Source organism: Falco biarmicus, chromosome Z (assembly GCF_023638135.1).
Source record: "Falco biarmicus isolate bFalBia1 chromosome Z, bFalBia1.pri, whole genome shotgun sequence".
Lineage (NCBI taxonomy): Eukaryota > Metazoa > Chordata > Aves > Falconiformes > Falconidae > Falco > Falco biarmicus.
Window position 1 is genome coordinate 45,974,006 of NC_079311.1, and position 15,376 is coordinate 45,989,381.

General features: G+C 40.7%; 1 protein-coding gene across 1 annotated transcript in view; it reads right to left on the minus strand.

Moving 5' to 3' along the window:
• The window catches only part of TRPM3 (transient receptor potential cation channel subfamily M member 3), a 286,208-nt gene that overhangs the window by 60,036 nt on the left and 210,796 nt on the right, over positions 1-15,376 (minus strand). Inside the window, exons 9-11 of the mRNA XM_056325516.1 lie at positions 12,542-12,614; positions 4,348-4,448; positions 2,379-2,513 (exon numbers count right to left, since the gene is read on the minus strand). Coding sequence (XP_056181491.1) covers positions 2,379-2,513; positions 4,348-4,448; positions 12,542-12,614 — 309 coding nt within the window. The remainder of the gene's footprint in view (positions 1-2,378; positions 2,514-4,347; positions 4,449-12,541; positions 12,615-15,376) is intronic.

The window sequence follows — 15,376 nt, forward strand, 5'->3', positions numbered from 1 at the left end:
ACTGGCTTAGGCGAAGCAGGGGCCCAGCACAACATGCACAGCCTCTAGGAGAGACTGGAAGGAAAAACAGCTGCTTAAGTCTCAGCCTTCCTGCAGTCAGGATCTCCACTTTCCCTCTTGATGGCTCTGTGAGCCCCTGTGCCTGACATTGCATTTAGGCTGTCTTGTCTGAAAGCCACTAACAGCATGCACAGTCTGTGAATTTGTTTTATGTTCTTTTGCCTACCTGACATGCAAAACATCGTGCAGCAGACTCCCCAGTTTCAAGCATATGTTACATGGAGAAGTACTTTCTCTTCTGTTGTGTTTTTGACTACTGCTGATATTCTAAGAAACTTTTATTGAAGGTCTCCTTGCCTATAACTGGTGCTAGATGAGACCACTGCATACATGCAGAGTCAGTGTTGCCATATACACATGGCTCTGCACTTGATTTTATGTAACCGTATCACTGAACATGATGAGACTTTCCTGTGATTCTTCATATGCTGCTTCAGATTTGCCTACTCTGAGTAATGCTAAATCACCAGCAAACGTTGTCCCTTCAGTAGTTACTATTTTTCAAGTCATCTCTAAACAGGCTGAACAGCAGTGGTCCCAGAACAAGGTCTTGCATGACCTGAGTCATAATGTCCTTTTGTGGTGAGAACAGATCACGTATTCCTAGTCTCTGTTTTCTATCCTTCAAGCAGTTTTTAAAGCACAGGTGCCCCTTGTCTTCTATGCCATGACAGCTAAATTTCTTTAATAATCTCAGAGGTTTTCAAATATTTTCAAACAGGTTTTGCAGAAACAGGTGGACAAACTGCAACATCCTTATTCTCCTGCATGTTGACTTCAGAAATTGTAAAAGATTTCTAAGACTTAACATTCCACTACAGACGCCAGCTGAATTTTTTTTTTGACGTAAAATTGATCCCCTTGTCTATTAATTCTATTATTTATTGCATTTTTACAAATCTGCCATGGCAGAAGTCAGATTCGCTGGTTTGTAGGTTCCCAGGTCACTCTCAGGCTCATGCTGAAATTTGGTATTTTTTAACTGGCCTTGTAATTTTCTTGGTGCTAAGGCTATCGTAGGTGCATTCGTTAGGTCATACATCATAAATGGTAGTTTAGGCATTTCACAGTCTGGATCTTTTGGAATTCTTGCATGAATAATTTACGGTGATTTCTATAGCTCACAACAAATACGTTCAAAAAGGCCTTCTTTTAGCTGTAGAACTGAAGACTTTCCTCAGACTCTTCCCCTGTAAAAATTGGCTTTGATACAAGAACTACAGTGCTTATCTCTGTAGCAAGAAAGCTCATAGGCTTTCTATTTTTAATACACAAGCACTAATTGATAGGCAAAGTTTAAGCTGATCAAAGATCAGATGGGAATCTGTCTCAAGGGTGGCACACATACCTGTTCCTCTATATTTTGCACAAATATAATAAATTCTTTTCATATTTGATATTCAAAAGACTGACTTCTGGTCACCATCAGTGTGAAACATCTCTGGATAACAGCCCAGAGTGGCAGCTTATGATGGCAGAGCTTTGAAGAGTACTGGCAGAAAAAACTTTTTGAAAAGGGCTATGCACTGTATCACAGCCTCTCTCCAGCAGACAGAACCAGCAGCCCTAAGAACTAGACAATTTAGTAATAGATTTTTTCCATACCAGTTAGCAATTTGAACTTGCTGGTTTCTCTCCATAGGCAATAAGGATGTGATGTGGATGCTGGAATTTCTTTTGCAGTTGAGAATGCAGAAGCAATTTGAACCTGTGCAGTTCTACGTTCATTTTGAGGGCAAAGATACAAAACTTGCATACAGGTTTTTAAAAGCCCCAACTATAATTTTTGGAACATTCCATGAGCACATGGGGAAGTCCTTCACTCTAATAGACCTGCTGAAATCATCAGATTTGATCTTTAAATTCAGAATATTATGCCAAGAAGTTTCCTTCTATTTGCTTTCTAGTGGCTAAGTTTAACAGTTGCACCATTTTCCCCCAAACCATAAGGGCTTATACTGTCAGGAGTCATGTATTACCATCCTACAGATCCGAACTTGCCAGTTACTGTCTTCCAGCCAGTGCCATCTGCCTATATCTCAGTCTATCATACTGGAATTACAATGACCAGAAATCAGCTGGTACTGTGAGGGGCTTAATCCACATTTTAGAAAATCCGTACAGCAGATTAGGTAGGTGGGCAAGACACAGCGTGTTCCATTATATGACAGAGAAAGCTAAGACACCATGTGGACGTCTAACGTGGAAGATTTCCGCAGCAGGTGTTGGCTGCCTTGTGCATCATCATGTGTTGTAACATGAGTGGGAGCTAGAACAATAAATATAGAGAGATAAAATTTGCCTTAGGTTGGCCCTACCGTATTGTACAATTCTTCTAGCCGGGAGATGGTGAGAAAACGATGCATGCTTACTCCATTTTCTATGAGTAATTTCACAAAATCCACTCTGTCCAACACCAGTGCATCCAGCATTGCTTGCTCAAGGGAGCCCACCTGCAAAGCATGCAATTAATACAGGCCATTCCTGCTATTGCAGGCTGTATCCAGCTGGTCCCGTCACCCTGGAACAAGCAGGGAATCCTGAAAAAATTCTGAGGTTTGCTCTGCTAAGCTTAAAGTGGGATTAATCACAATTTTAGTCTATATTGCTCTGAGTCAGGGCAGCATTTAAAAAATGAGTGTCAGAGTGTTAAAATCAACATACTCTAGGAAATCCAGATTAAGATCAAGGGACTGGAACCCAAGAAACTTGTGACCACACTTTCATGCTATTCACCATCTCATTATTATCTTTATCTCTTGCTTTCCTGACAAACACTTTATTTATATTGGGTATATTTGTTGTATGCACACACACTCGATTTCAGTCTGTCTTTACCAGCTTTTTCGTCTGTTCATGGTGTGGAAACTCAGGGAAACTTTGACACCCAGGAAGCAGAAATAGCTTTGAAGCTTGAAGACAATTAGCATTTCTTTGAAGGGCCAAATGCAAGAGGTCTTCTTATGCAAAACCTCTCCTTTTCTGTCTCTAGCGGGTTGGTGAGGAGTTAGAAGGATGAGAAATTATCTCATACTTCCAGCTTTTAGCTTGCAAAATGATTGCAGCTTGCAGCATTTCAGCAAATTTTTGCTATAATGTGGTGATGGAGTAATAACGGTAAGGACAGTTTAGTACCATTAAAATCCCTCCCATATTTTGGTACATACTTATGGCCAATGTTGAAGACAGGATAAATAGTCCTGTTCACTCCACACATGAAAAGGCAAGGATATTCCAAACTAGCTTTACCAGAAAGTACAGTTAAAGCAAGGATATTTAAACAGAAGCTTTTGCTTTTGTTACAGTTTTTCCGTGGGGAGTTGTAAGTGCTCATGTAATGATAGCATAAGAAATTTTCATGATGGTCACAAAATAAATATCACAGTAATGAATATTGTGATCCAATTAAACCTTCTGAATGAAGACAAAATGGGCTTTAAGGAGCTACAGATAGAGACAGAGTCCTTCTGTTTTTTCCTGGGTGACTTTCACCACTGTAAAAACTGCAGCACAAGTTGGGACTTGGCTACTCCTCCTCTGCCCCACACCGCATTCTATATTCTCTATATATAGAGTATTATATATTCTACATAAATAACCCCTCTATTTACAACCCTCCCACTCCTGCAGGGAAGCTCTGCCCATGGTGTCCCCAGGGGAACGGTGCTGGCCAGAGAGCCTGTCCCCACAGCTGGCAGCTGGAGCATAGGATGGGGCAGATGTGAAGCAGGCAAATTGATGCAGGCAGAGCAGCACTGGGCACAAAATTAATGCCAGCTCAGGTCTGGAGCCACAGCACTTATGTGGTAACATTGCTGATCAGCTCTTGTGGTCCACTTGATGACCTCCAACATTTGTTCAGCATATTTTTGATGTCCACCTATCAACAAATTCAGTACTTGTATATAAAAGCATATTGCTTGAAGAGCAAAAGGAAGCTCTGCCTTTAATTTATAGCCTAACGTTGCAACATGGCTGCAAACAGACACGTGTTGTTCTCAGCTTGCAGAACCATTGCTTGACAGCATAAACGTGTTGCTTCTTTTCCAAGGGTGTGGTCTCTCAGTGTTAAAGCATCGCTAGATGTCACCCTTTCCTCGGACACGCGAACGTACTAACGTAACCGTGCCTGCCTTCAGCAGCTGTGAACGGGAACTTGGTGTTTGGCTGGGAGCGCGACTCGGTACATTTTACACTGCTTTAAAACCACCGCTGCCAACAGAACGGATTTAATGTTGTGTAGGGTTTGAAGTGTTTTCAGTAGAAGATGCTGTATATATACTGTACCGGCCACTGTTGCCCATAAATAAAGATCTGACTGCGAGCGATGTCTACTCTGTTCCAGGCTAATGCTAGGCTCAGCTGGTCGGGAGCAGATGCGTTAGCTCCTGTGTATACAGACAGGGGTGCAGGGAGGAGAGAAGGAGAAAAAAGAAACAAAACATTTTAAACTCAGTCAACAGACCACCATGGTAATTCCTCTTTGTCAAAAATCTCACAGATTTCCATGTCAATTCCACATCTGATCTCATATTTAAACAAAACCACACCTTCCACTACAAACAAATACATAATAAAATACCGGTTCTTAAATCTGAATCTGTGGTTCTCAGATCAGCTCATAAACATTTCTTCCTCACATCCTCCTTGAAAAATACAGTTGGTACATGCAATATTGGCAGAATCCAACTCATGGTGGAGTGAACTGGTCCCATCTTGTGGATGCAAGCAAGAGCAGATGCCAAGGGAGATGCTGATCCAGCTGCATGAATACACACGCGCAGGCACACACACACACACACACACACACACACATGCACATGAGTGCGCACATACACACCCACATGCAATTATGGACAGGTTCAGCTCACACAGACCACACTGATTTCAATAGTTGTGCATTTTATGTGCATCTTTTGTGCATTCCCACCTGATAAGGTGGGGATCCTGTACAAGCATAGGAATCTCTCCTCTCAGTTTTTACTGAGGGATCTTGGTGGGACGAACTTCCCCTCACACGTGCAATATTCATGTAAGAATGCATGCTTTAAAGCTGGTGTCATGGTATAATATATCTGAATTAAATAAGAAATTACCAGATGACAAGATGGGTCTGGAGCTGTTTGTTTTTTGGAAGGCATGGCATGTTTTCCCCTGTAGCTTTAATGGACACTGTGGGACATTTCTGCCCTGCTGTGCTTTTTCAATATTTCACTAAGGATTTCATGGTTATTAACTGATTTGTAAGAATAAAACAGTATTTGTGCTTCAGTGTCACAGGGAGAACTGGCCTGAAAGAACTGATCAACCGAATAAATAAAGGGCCTTTCGACTTTTAACTACATAGCTGCTTGCAGTGATTAGGTGAATGTATGAAGGCTCATTTTGTGAAGGCCTCATACCTCCACTGTTTTCTTGCCTTTATTAATTCTTATACTGATACCATGGAGTGATGACAAACAAGAGCTTTTCGTTACTTCAAAGTATTTCTGTCCCTGTTTCAGCACTATTCAAAACGGTGCACTGTTCCAGCTGAATGTGGACTCTGAAATCGGAGGCACAGAAAACATAAAGCATAACATGCTGGCTGCAGCAACTCTCTGTGAAGGATCAGCTCAGCAGACTTTCAGGAAGCTTAGACCATGGTTTAATTTCATAACTGTCAACTCCGCTGTTAGTTCACTGCCATGAAACTTTGCCAAATACTTGGCAGTACCTACAGTAATTATTTGGGTGATAGCGGACTGTAGATCATCTGGATCACTTCCATTTTATTACAGAAATGAGCTCTAATAAAAAGGTAGGTGATGCAGGAACAGAACAAAAGAAAGAAGTGAAGAAAAGAAGAAAAAACAGTGGAAACAGTAAAAGACCCTTCTGTGATTAAGTAGTAACAGGAACACCCCTATGTGTAAGACACAGCTTTTTGCTGTGTACTACGACAGACCAAAGTTGTCACAAGAGACCTCATAGGGGACGCCAATGACATCTGAACCTTTCTGAGTTTCTTACACAAGCAACATGCAATGTTCACGAACAGAAAATATTTACTTTTAGGAAGGGCAAACATGTCTACAGTTTTATTTATGAAAACAAAACAAAACAAAAATTACCCACAGTGGGTATGATAATGTAAATTAAGTACAGAGAACAAATAAAGTTCTCCCTCTTTCTGAAGCAAACAAGAAATCTTCTCAAAATGTCATTAGATCTCCTCCTTTCTATCTGTGTCTCTGCAGGAGAAGCAAGAGCTTCAGCAGGTGCTCAGGCAAGCTCTCTGGTGAGCAGCAGAGGAGGCAAATGGGTGAACTCTGAAGACCAGGAGCAGTGATGGCGATCTCCCAGCCTGGCACCATTTTGAACATGTGATGTGGGAGCTCTACTTCCTGATTTTCCTAAACTGAATGCAGCCTACAGTATGGGTAGCCAGGGGTGTAGCCTGATTAGAAACCACTTTGGATCAAAAGTGCATCAGATGGGACTTTGTGAAAGAAGTGGGCTATGCTGCCCCCACTGTAGCCAAAACTCACTCCAAATCATAGATGCTCCAGGCAAACACCTTCTGACCCCTAGCAGGGAACCTTCCCTAGTTTGTGTCAAGTGACGTAGCATTCCTGGGCCTTTTTGTACTTTAGGGAGGACCCAGCTTCTGGATGAGGACAGGGCCTTCTTGTGCATCTGATTAAAATGAAAGAGCATCAGGCATGGGGCATGAGGTAATGACTGCATCTCCAGAAAGAAACCCAAGCCCAGCAGTCCATCAGAACTGTTTTCTTTGAGCATGCTTATTGCTCCAAATACTGAACAGAGGGAAAGCAAGCCATGGTCCAGCCTCTGTCCTTCCCACCTCCCTCCATGGTGTTTAAAGCTGCCAGCACTGGACAAGTTTTCTTGTGGGTGCATGTGCAGACCCAGAGATGACACTCTTCTCAGGGCTTGTTACCATAACAGTTCACTTAACTGTCTCTCAGAGCACTGTAGACATTTGGCAGTTGAAGGAAATGTATGGTTTCTCAAGTGGTTTTTGTACTTCAGGTCCACACCAGTCCATCACCTAGGGCATAGACTGGGCAGTAGGTATCTGCATGCTGGGGCTTTGATGCACATGGTGGGATGGCTGCTCCCAGAGACAGATTTATTGCTGTAAAGCCCTTGCACCCTCTCCTCTTTCCTGTCTTCCCTATGTAGTTATCGGGTGAATGTGGGTTACACTGGCATTGTGTAAAAGGAGAAGAAGAATGAAAGTTATAAAAGTTTGTACAGAGCAGCATATGAGTGCGGATGCTGTTTAATAGATTTTATTCCAGGATGGACTAATGACTTTTGACTCAAATGAAAAAGAAAGTATTCAGACTATTTCAGGTGGAATTCTATCCAGCATTGAGGTAAAAATATTTCCACCGATATAAGAAAAACTCCCTAGAACAAATCTGAGGTGGGCTTTCTTAAGATACTGTCTCCTTTCAATAATTTTCTTAATTGCATTTGGTGCCACAGAGCATGGATTTGAGTCAGTAAGAAGAATCCCAAAAGTGACCTTTCTGGAGACTTGTCTTGCTTGTGCAGTCACAGAAAACAAAGCCAACCTCATTAACCTAATACAGGGATCACACTGGCACCACTTCTTAGCCCCTTAACACTGGCAATGGTGAGACATCAGCATTTCCTTTCCATACATTTTTGTTCCATCCTGTCTTGTGGATTCTCCGATTATTGTGTTGTATTATTTTAATTACCATAGTCTATTTACTGCTTTAAATAGTGTTTTAGGCAATATGACTAATGTCTCTGTATTATTTACTCAGTATCCTGGTGCCTGGTTGAGCATAAAATACATTCTTCAAAAGAATGTTTTAAGATGACATGACTAATGTCTGCAGTGGGGCTATTCTTCCCTTCATCTGCTTCTAGAAGAAAAGTTGCATTTAGGGTGCATTGATTTGGCAGTGTTTTATTTCAGTATAGATGTTGCTGGATATAGACAATGCAAGGATGGTTCAAAGTTGAATGAACAAGAAGGAGATCTAGGACAGATGACTTTATGCTCGTTAGTCTGCTTGGATATCTTACATAGATTCTACTGGTAAAAACCAAGATCTTGGACCAAAAATCCAGTATTTCTTGATAATAAAGCCTGGGACCATAAACTTTATCCTAGGTGAGTCAGTGTACACATCAGATTACTGAAGAAATAGACTGCCAGTTTTTATATACTGACTATGCTTTACTGTCATCAATGCAGACCTCTAAAGGATTCTCCTGCCATAGTCTATGATACTCAGTGCTCGGGAATCTGGAAAGCTGAAATGACACAAAACTGATCTAACTAGACAGAAATGGTTGTTGGAGCCTCATTTCTGCAGCACTTCTAAGCTTGTTAGTATCCTCTTTGAATCATCATTTAAAGGAAAGAATTAGATCAGGGAAAATAGCAACTGAAATTAAGTTTCTGCTCTGCACGTCAGCAGGTCTTACGCCACCTTCTGTTTCAGTAGCTCTTTGGTGAAAAGGCTGTGTTTCCACTGCATTTGCTACAAGCATCTTCCTGGCATTTAGCAAATCAATTGACAGTAACAAAGCTGATAGCAACAACAACTATAAGGGCAGTAACCAGATATCTGGCCCAACTCTGAAATCCTCCTGTGTCAGTTATTTTATGGTTGGCAGACCGTCACACTGTCCTCCAGGACCATCTGATAACTACATGATGGCTGTTCAGTAAGCATGAATCATGAGTTATTCACAGGCTGGAAAGTATGCACAGACATAAGATCTGCATTAGCCTAACATGGCTTACTTCAGAAGGTTACTTGGCAGTAATATCACAATATGCATATACCGCAGGGTACCGCTTTCCCAGTGTTAACAATTGCACTGGGAAGGCTTCTGGAGCACCAGCTGAAACATGGCTGGTGCTGTTAGTATGCTCCACATGCTGCAACAGCTTCGTGAACTAGGATCTTTGATGCCACTTCAAAACAATTATATTTCAGAACATCTCCATATGCTGTCTTTAACTTCCCTGTCATATGCCTTCTGCTCAATTAGCAGCTGCAAAAGGACAAAATCCATTACTGTTCGAGTTCCAACTGTTCAAGTTAAGAGAGCATAAACAGTAAAGCTGTATCAATAAATTCACTTGTTACAAATTCATGCAATTGGAAACTTACTTCCCACATTTGCATGCCTCTCTCTCTAAAAAAAAAAAGGAATTCACAAGCCATATGCTGTTATGACATCCATGCAATGTAAATTGATAACCAGTTTGGATGCCATTCCCTAGTTTATTGGTGATCACTTCCAAGAAAGATAGATCTGCTGACAAGATTAAACAAGTGACTCATGAAAACAAACAAGGACATAATCTTTTATATTAAGTGCAGGGTTTGGGGCTTGTGGAATATTCTGTCCAGGAATGTTCCTGCATTAGCAGTGTGCCTGATGTGGGTTTAAAAGAGACCAGCTCATCACAAATTTTATGCAGCAAGCAGGAAGCAATACTTTGTGTTTCCTAATCCTTGTCCTCCTCCTACTCCCTGAACAAATCACTCACACCAGGGTGGGATTGGTAGTTAGCAGGTATGCACCTTGAATACTGGCTAGCAAGAACTGCAAAATCCTCACCAGTAAGACTGAGAAAAAGTAACCAATACATCACTTACCAGTTTCATACTTTTCTCTGCCCCCTTTTCACACAGTACTGAAGAGGTGAAAGACATTAATTCCTGAATCTAAACTTACAAATTTCAAGATAATTCAGACCCAGTCTTCAAATCTGCTTACTAGTAAATCAACAGACAAATGGTTCAGCATTGCTACCTTAGATTTCTTGATTTGATGAAAAACTCAACTATGCATCAGTCTGATGGGGTGTATATGTAGGCAGGCAGTATTTCTTTCAGGGTGGACCAGAACTGCTGTACAAAGACATGGTATGGATAAGGACAACTGACTTGCCTGAGACAAGATATCTCATCTTTGCACACATTGATTAAAAAGTTCTATGTACTTTAATTCCCTGTGATCAAAAAGCTCTTTTAACAAGCTTAACAAGCTTAACAAGAGGCATCTGATAAACCCAATCTTCACTGAATACCTTCATAATGAGAAAGTGTGGAGGAGCACGGAAGATGAGGTGTAAGTTTTAGTTCCTCTGGCTCTTGTGCCAGACAGAAATGCTGCTGCCATCAGCAGATCACCAAATCAAGATCGTCAGGCAAGCATGAGAGGAGGTGTCAAAATAACTTACATAGATCCAGGCACCTTCTGAGCTAACATAAATTCACTGTGATGTCTTGCACTACTATTATGAAGAGGGAAGGTAATTTTATTTTACTAAGGAGATGACAGGATAAATTAGGCACTTGCAAAATGGATATTCCACATCAGAGTGGACTAACCATATGCCCAGAGTGCACCATAGTAGAGTTGCTCATGTAAATACTGCAAAATAGCTTTTCAAACAGAAAACGTTCCCTCCCAGACCTACAATTTATTTTCTTCAGCTTCCAAGAGGCAGCTTTCAAGGTGGCAAAAGACTCCAGGGATCTGTGTTGGGATTCAGACCTTGAAAATATATGTAGAGAAAGTGGAGTCACAACTTTAAGACAATCTGTATCTGACTAATAGAAATCAGAAGCAGTAGTTTCAGTGATTGCCTTAAGAACAAACGTGAAGAGAATACACTTTACACTCAGGATAATGATGAATCCAGTTATATTTAAGATAAAAATGAAATCTGCAGTTAAAACATTTCCTAAGGATATAAAAGAGGAATTTGGTGATGGATGCAATTATTGTTCCTTGTTTTGAATTAATTTCTTTTTCATTTCTTCACCTTCATTTATATTGTCTCTGTGTGAAGATGTCCAAAAGGCCTTGAGATTTAATTATTCAGATGGCTAAAACTTGTTACCTCAGGGTAGCAGCAAAATAGTTGTGTTACCTGCAGGACAAACAACTGCTATCTTGACTGAAATGAGCAGAAGTGGAGAAAGCAATATTACAGAAGCCTAAAGAAACAAAAGCTACTGGAGCAAAATAATTCCAGCTAATTTCCTGGGCTGGTAGCTACCAGCTTGCAATCATTCTTTTGAAGTGGCCAGTGCTTGTTTACTCCTCCTGTTCAGACTTTCATTTTAAATGTTTGAAGCAACATTTTTGGAATGGGATTAATAATTGTGTAAAATGTAAAATACTATTTTTTGCTTGGTTAGGTGAAAGTTACTCAGGCCTTCTCCCTTTTCTTTTCATACAGCTTTTGTGAGCCTGCACAGGAAGAAACTGAGAAGAAAACTGAGCCCTGGAACATGCAAAACCAACTGCCATTACTTTTTGAATACGCAATAAATCCATTAAATTTTTTTGTTATGACGCAAATTCAGATCTGCCACATGGCATTATGTACCCTTTTATTCAGGTGTGTGGGTCCAATTGTATGAAAACAACTGAAGAGCCTCATGAAGCATAACTCTCCACTCACCTTTGAAAGTCCATTGCCTAATGTTTCTCAGATGGCTGTTTAAAATTGTCTGGTGTGTCTTATTCTCTGTTTTTAAGAACAGTGTGGCCTATACTACGTAGCACAAAACAGTTCAGACAGCAACAAGATGACCATGGTGATTGATACATGCAATTTGTGAAAATCCTGTTTGGGGAAATACCATATAAATGGAGGGCTAGAACCTCCCAGCCCTTGCTTAGGTGAGTACCTAAGGTTTGGGTGAGTATACGTCTTTCAGAGCCTTTAAAATCTCACCTGTTTCTGTATTTGCAAGCAGATATTAAATTACCTGATGCTATGATATTTTGAAGGGAGCCAAGCTAAATGGTGTAAGTGTCTGCAAGAGCAGGGTTTATAAGGAACTGCAGCAACAGCAGAGTTACTGTGAGACAATCTTTTAAGGGCATAAGTGTAACATGTAATGGCTTGGAAAGATTTAGTGACCTTTGAAGTTTAAGATTAAAACCTCTACCACCGCAATAGTTGAGATCTTAGCTTTACCCCAGCAGAAGCTGGAAAGAATCCCACATGGTTTCTAGACTTCCCTAGGATGAGTACAGATAATATTTTACTTTGACAACATTGCCAGTTTTATCTGAAGGGAGATAACCTCCTTCTAGATACTCTACTAGCCATCAAGGTGACCTAAGTCTGAGAAGCTCCTTCGCTGTCTTCTTGCGAGTACTAATCTCATGTAACCAGTGCGGGGGTCACCACTGATGTTTCTTGTGATGCATTAGCAATTGTGGGTGAAGAATAAAAATTCAGATAGAAAAAACAGTAGCTATTTAAACGTCAAAGAAAGAGCTCACTTTGTCTAAAACAGTTAAAGCAAAAAGTATACTTCAATTTTATGGTATAAATTTACCATCTTGATATGGTAGGTATTGTCAATAAATGCAGGTTTCAGCACAGCAGAGACACAGAGTTAATCCATTGGGATTGACACAGACTCACTGTGGAGTGAAACTCTATTACCTTTCAGTAATGCTGTGAGGATAGCTAAATCAATATCCTGGTGCCCTTCTGATCCCATGCGAAATACTGTGATCTGAAATGTTAAAAGACAATACCATTAGTGAAGCCAGGGTAATTTTTAAAAGAAGAAATTAAATCAGGGTAGCATCATTTGGATCTCAAAAAATGTCCTGCTGGATACCAAATTATCTTACTTTATACATTTTAAGAGATGCTTATTAGATAGGATTAACACACATCTTTGATGAGATGAAATTTACTAAAGATAGAAGTTGTATTAGTGAGCATATGGAAGGAAACTCTCCAGTGATACTCACAGGGTGAAACTGAAGATGAAGGGCTGTTCTTGTATTAAAGTAACATTAGATTTAGTGCTCCCAATACATTACTAGGAGAAGTTAGGTGTATTATAGGCTGTGGACATAATTTATGGCATACGGCATTGAATAAATATTTTTGACCAAAATTAGCAACCTATACAACATCATGATAAAGCAGAAAGTTAGATAATAGTCCAAGGATTAGGCATCTAACAGGTCCAGAAACATCTTTAGCCATGTGTGGTCAGTGACCTACCACTGTAAGATAAAAGCTTTAAGGCAGCAGGGTGAGACACACAATTCACAGAGTAGCAACGAATATAGTGGGGCTGTTCTTTCAAGCCAGTTTCACTCTTGCTTAAGACTGCACTGAAGCATACACAAGTGTAAAACCCTTGCTCTTTTTGTTGCCATGGCAATAGCTGCTCTTGGGCCTCTGCTTCTCATGAAGCAACTGAGACTGCATTTTTTTATACTGCCTTTCCTTTATTAATGAAACCTACATCACCATTTTGATCTGAGTATGTTTCCTGTTTTTCCGTTTGCTGGTATGGACAGCCTCTTTTTTTTTTTTTTTAATTAAGTGGTACCTTTAATTAGGAATTGTGTAAACGTATTTTACACTCATATTCAGCAGCACGCATTGTCCCCACATTCCTAGGTTCCTACTCATACAGTGCCACTGAAGTGCAGCAGCATCTGGGATAGAGGTCAGCAAACATCAGGGCACAAAGAACAGTGTACGGTGATGGAGAAAGGTGATTCATAAAGTGGTCAAGGTTAAGACAACACTTGGTGACAAGCTGCAGTTTGCCAGCTGAAATAGCTCTGCAGAGTGTATCCCAAGAAATCCAGCACAGAATTTCTGTTGCACCTGTTTCACCTTCACTTGACCCCAAAGCTCTAGGGCATTCAAAGGGAGGTAAGAAACTTTGGGATCAGTGACAGTAGTACAGCATGTTCAAGACTGAAAAGGCAAACTGCATGCAGTAATAGGAAACTGACTTAGCTCAATCAGTCAACTGATCTACATGATGCCTGAAACAATTAATGGGAAAAAGCATTTATGTTAGGTGTCCTCCCCAGTTAAAGTAGATTGTTTTCAAATCGGACTTAGCTTGACCCTTCCAAGTGTTCCTGAGACAAAGCATAAATACTGCAAAGGATACTTTAATGATCTATTTTCTTTCTCCCTCTGGAATCTACAGCTGTTCTTGGAAAAAACACTTGATGTCTACCCCCATACTGAAACTTTTAGAATAGAATAGAATGGAACAGAACAGAATGGAACAGAATAGTTCTAGTTGGAAAGGAGCTACAACTATCATCTAGTGCAACTGTCTGACCACTTCAGGGATAACCAAAAGTTAAAGCATATTGTTAAAAGCATTGTCCAAATGCCTCCTAAACACTGACAAGTGTATGACACTGACTACGTCTCTAGAAAGCCCGTGCCAGGGTTTGACCATCCTCAGTAAAGTAATGTTTCCTGATATTTTTCCTAACGTTTTTCCTAAATCTCCTCAATGACTGGCAAGGAAGCCTTCCCTGCGGTGTAGGCAATCTGCTCCTCTGACCTGTAAAGCACAGTAATATGGGTAGAAATACACATTTCTATGTATGTCTAATCTCAAAACGCAATAGAGATGTGAGCTGATGAAATCAGCCCCTCTACGGCACCTGCTTATGATGTGCTTCCCATGCCACAGATGACAAACTGTGCCACAGAGTTTAGCAGCCAGGCAGGCAGGCCAGAAGGCAGAGGGAAGAGAAAGCCTTCCTCCCTCACCCGGTGGGAAAGAGCAACATCTCCCTTCTCATGGGCAGCTCTGGCAGGTGCTGACAATGAGCAGTCAATACCGTGCTGCCACCTAACAGTCCGATTGTAACATCATCCTCATAACGCTTTACAATTTCCTACACAATTTTTGCAACTACAGGCATCTCTGTAGCATTGAAGGGAAGTGTGACAGTCTGGCAAGAAGATCAGTCTGGCAAGAAGATCAGCTAACCCTGGCAATGCCTTGTTCGTGCTACTGTGCCTAGTGGCACCACCACACAGCAAAATGCCCTTCTTCTTCAAGGCCAAAAGCAAAGCAGTCTGAAGACTGGGGACTGAAAATACTGAACAACAAAGAGTTCAGCAGAAGAAAAAAGTACATCTCAAACTAAACACATGCTCATCGAACTCCCAGCTTAATTAAAAGGCATCATATAAATTGCAAGCACTGAATAGCTTGTCATCACAGGAAAACTCAGGGAAGCATTTTGCATGTATTGGACCACATATAACCCTAATTTTCCAACTTCTCTTTCATCCTTCTTCCCTGAATGTCTCAGAAGAATAAACCCACTTCAGCAGAACAAATTATTACGTATTAAAAACAAAATAGAAATATGTAATTTTGTTACATGAGGAAAAAAGGCTGTCTTCCCACAGTAACTTGGTCATGCCCAATACTGAACTAGAATTTTAGACAGAACCAAGGCAAAATATCATGATACTTCATTTCAA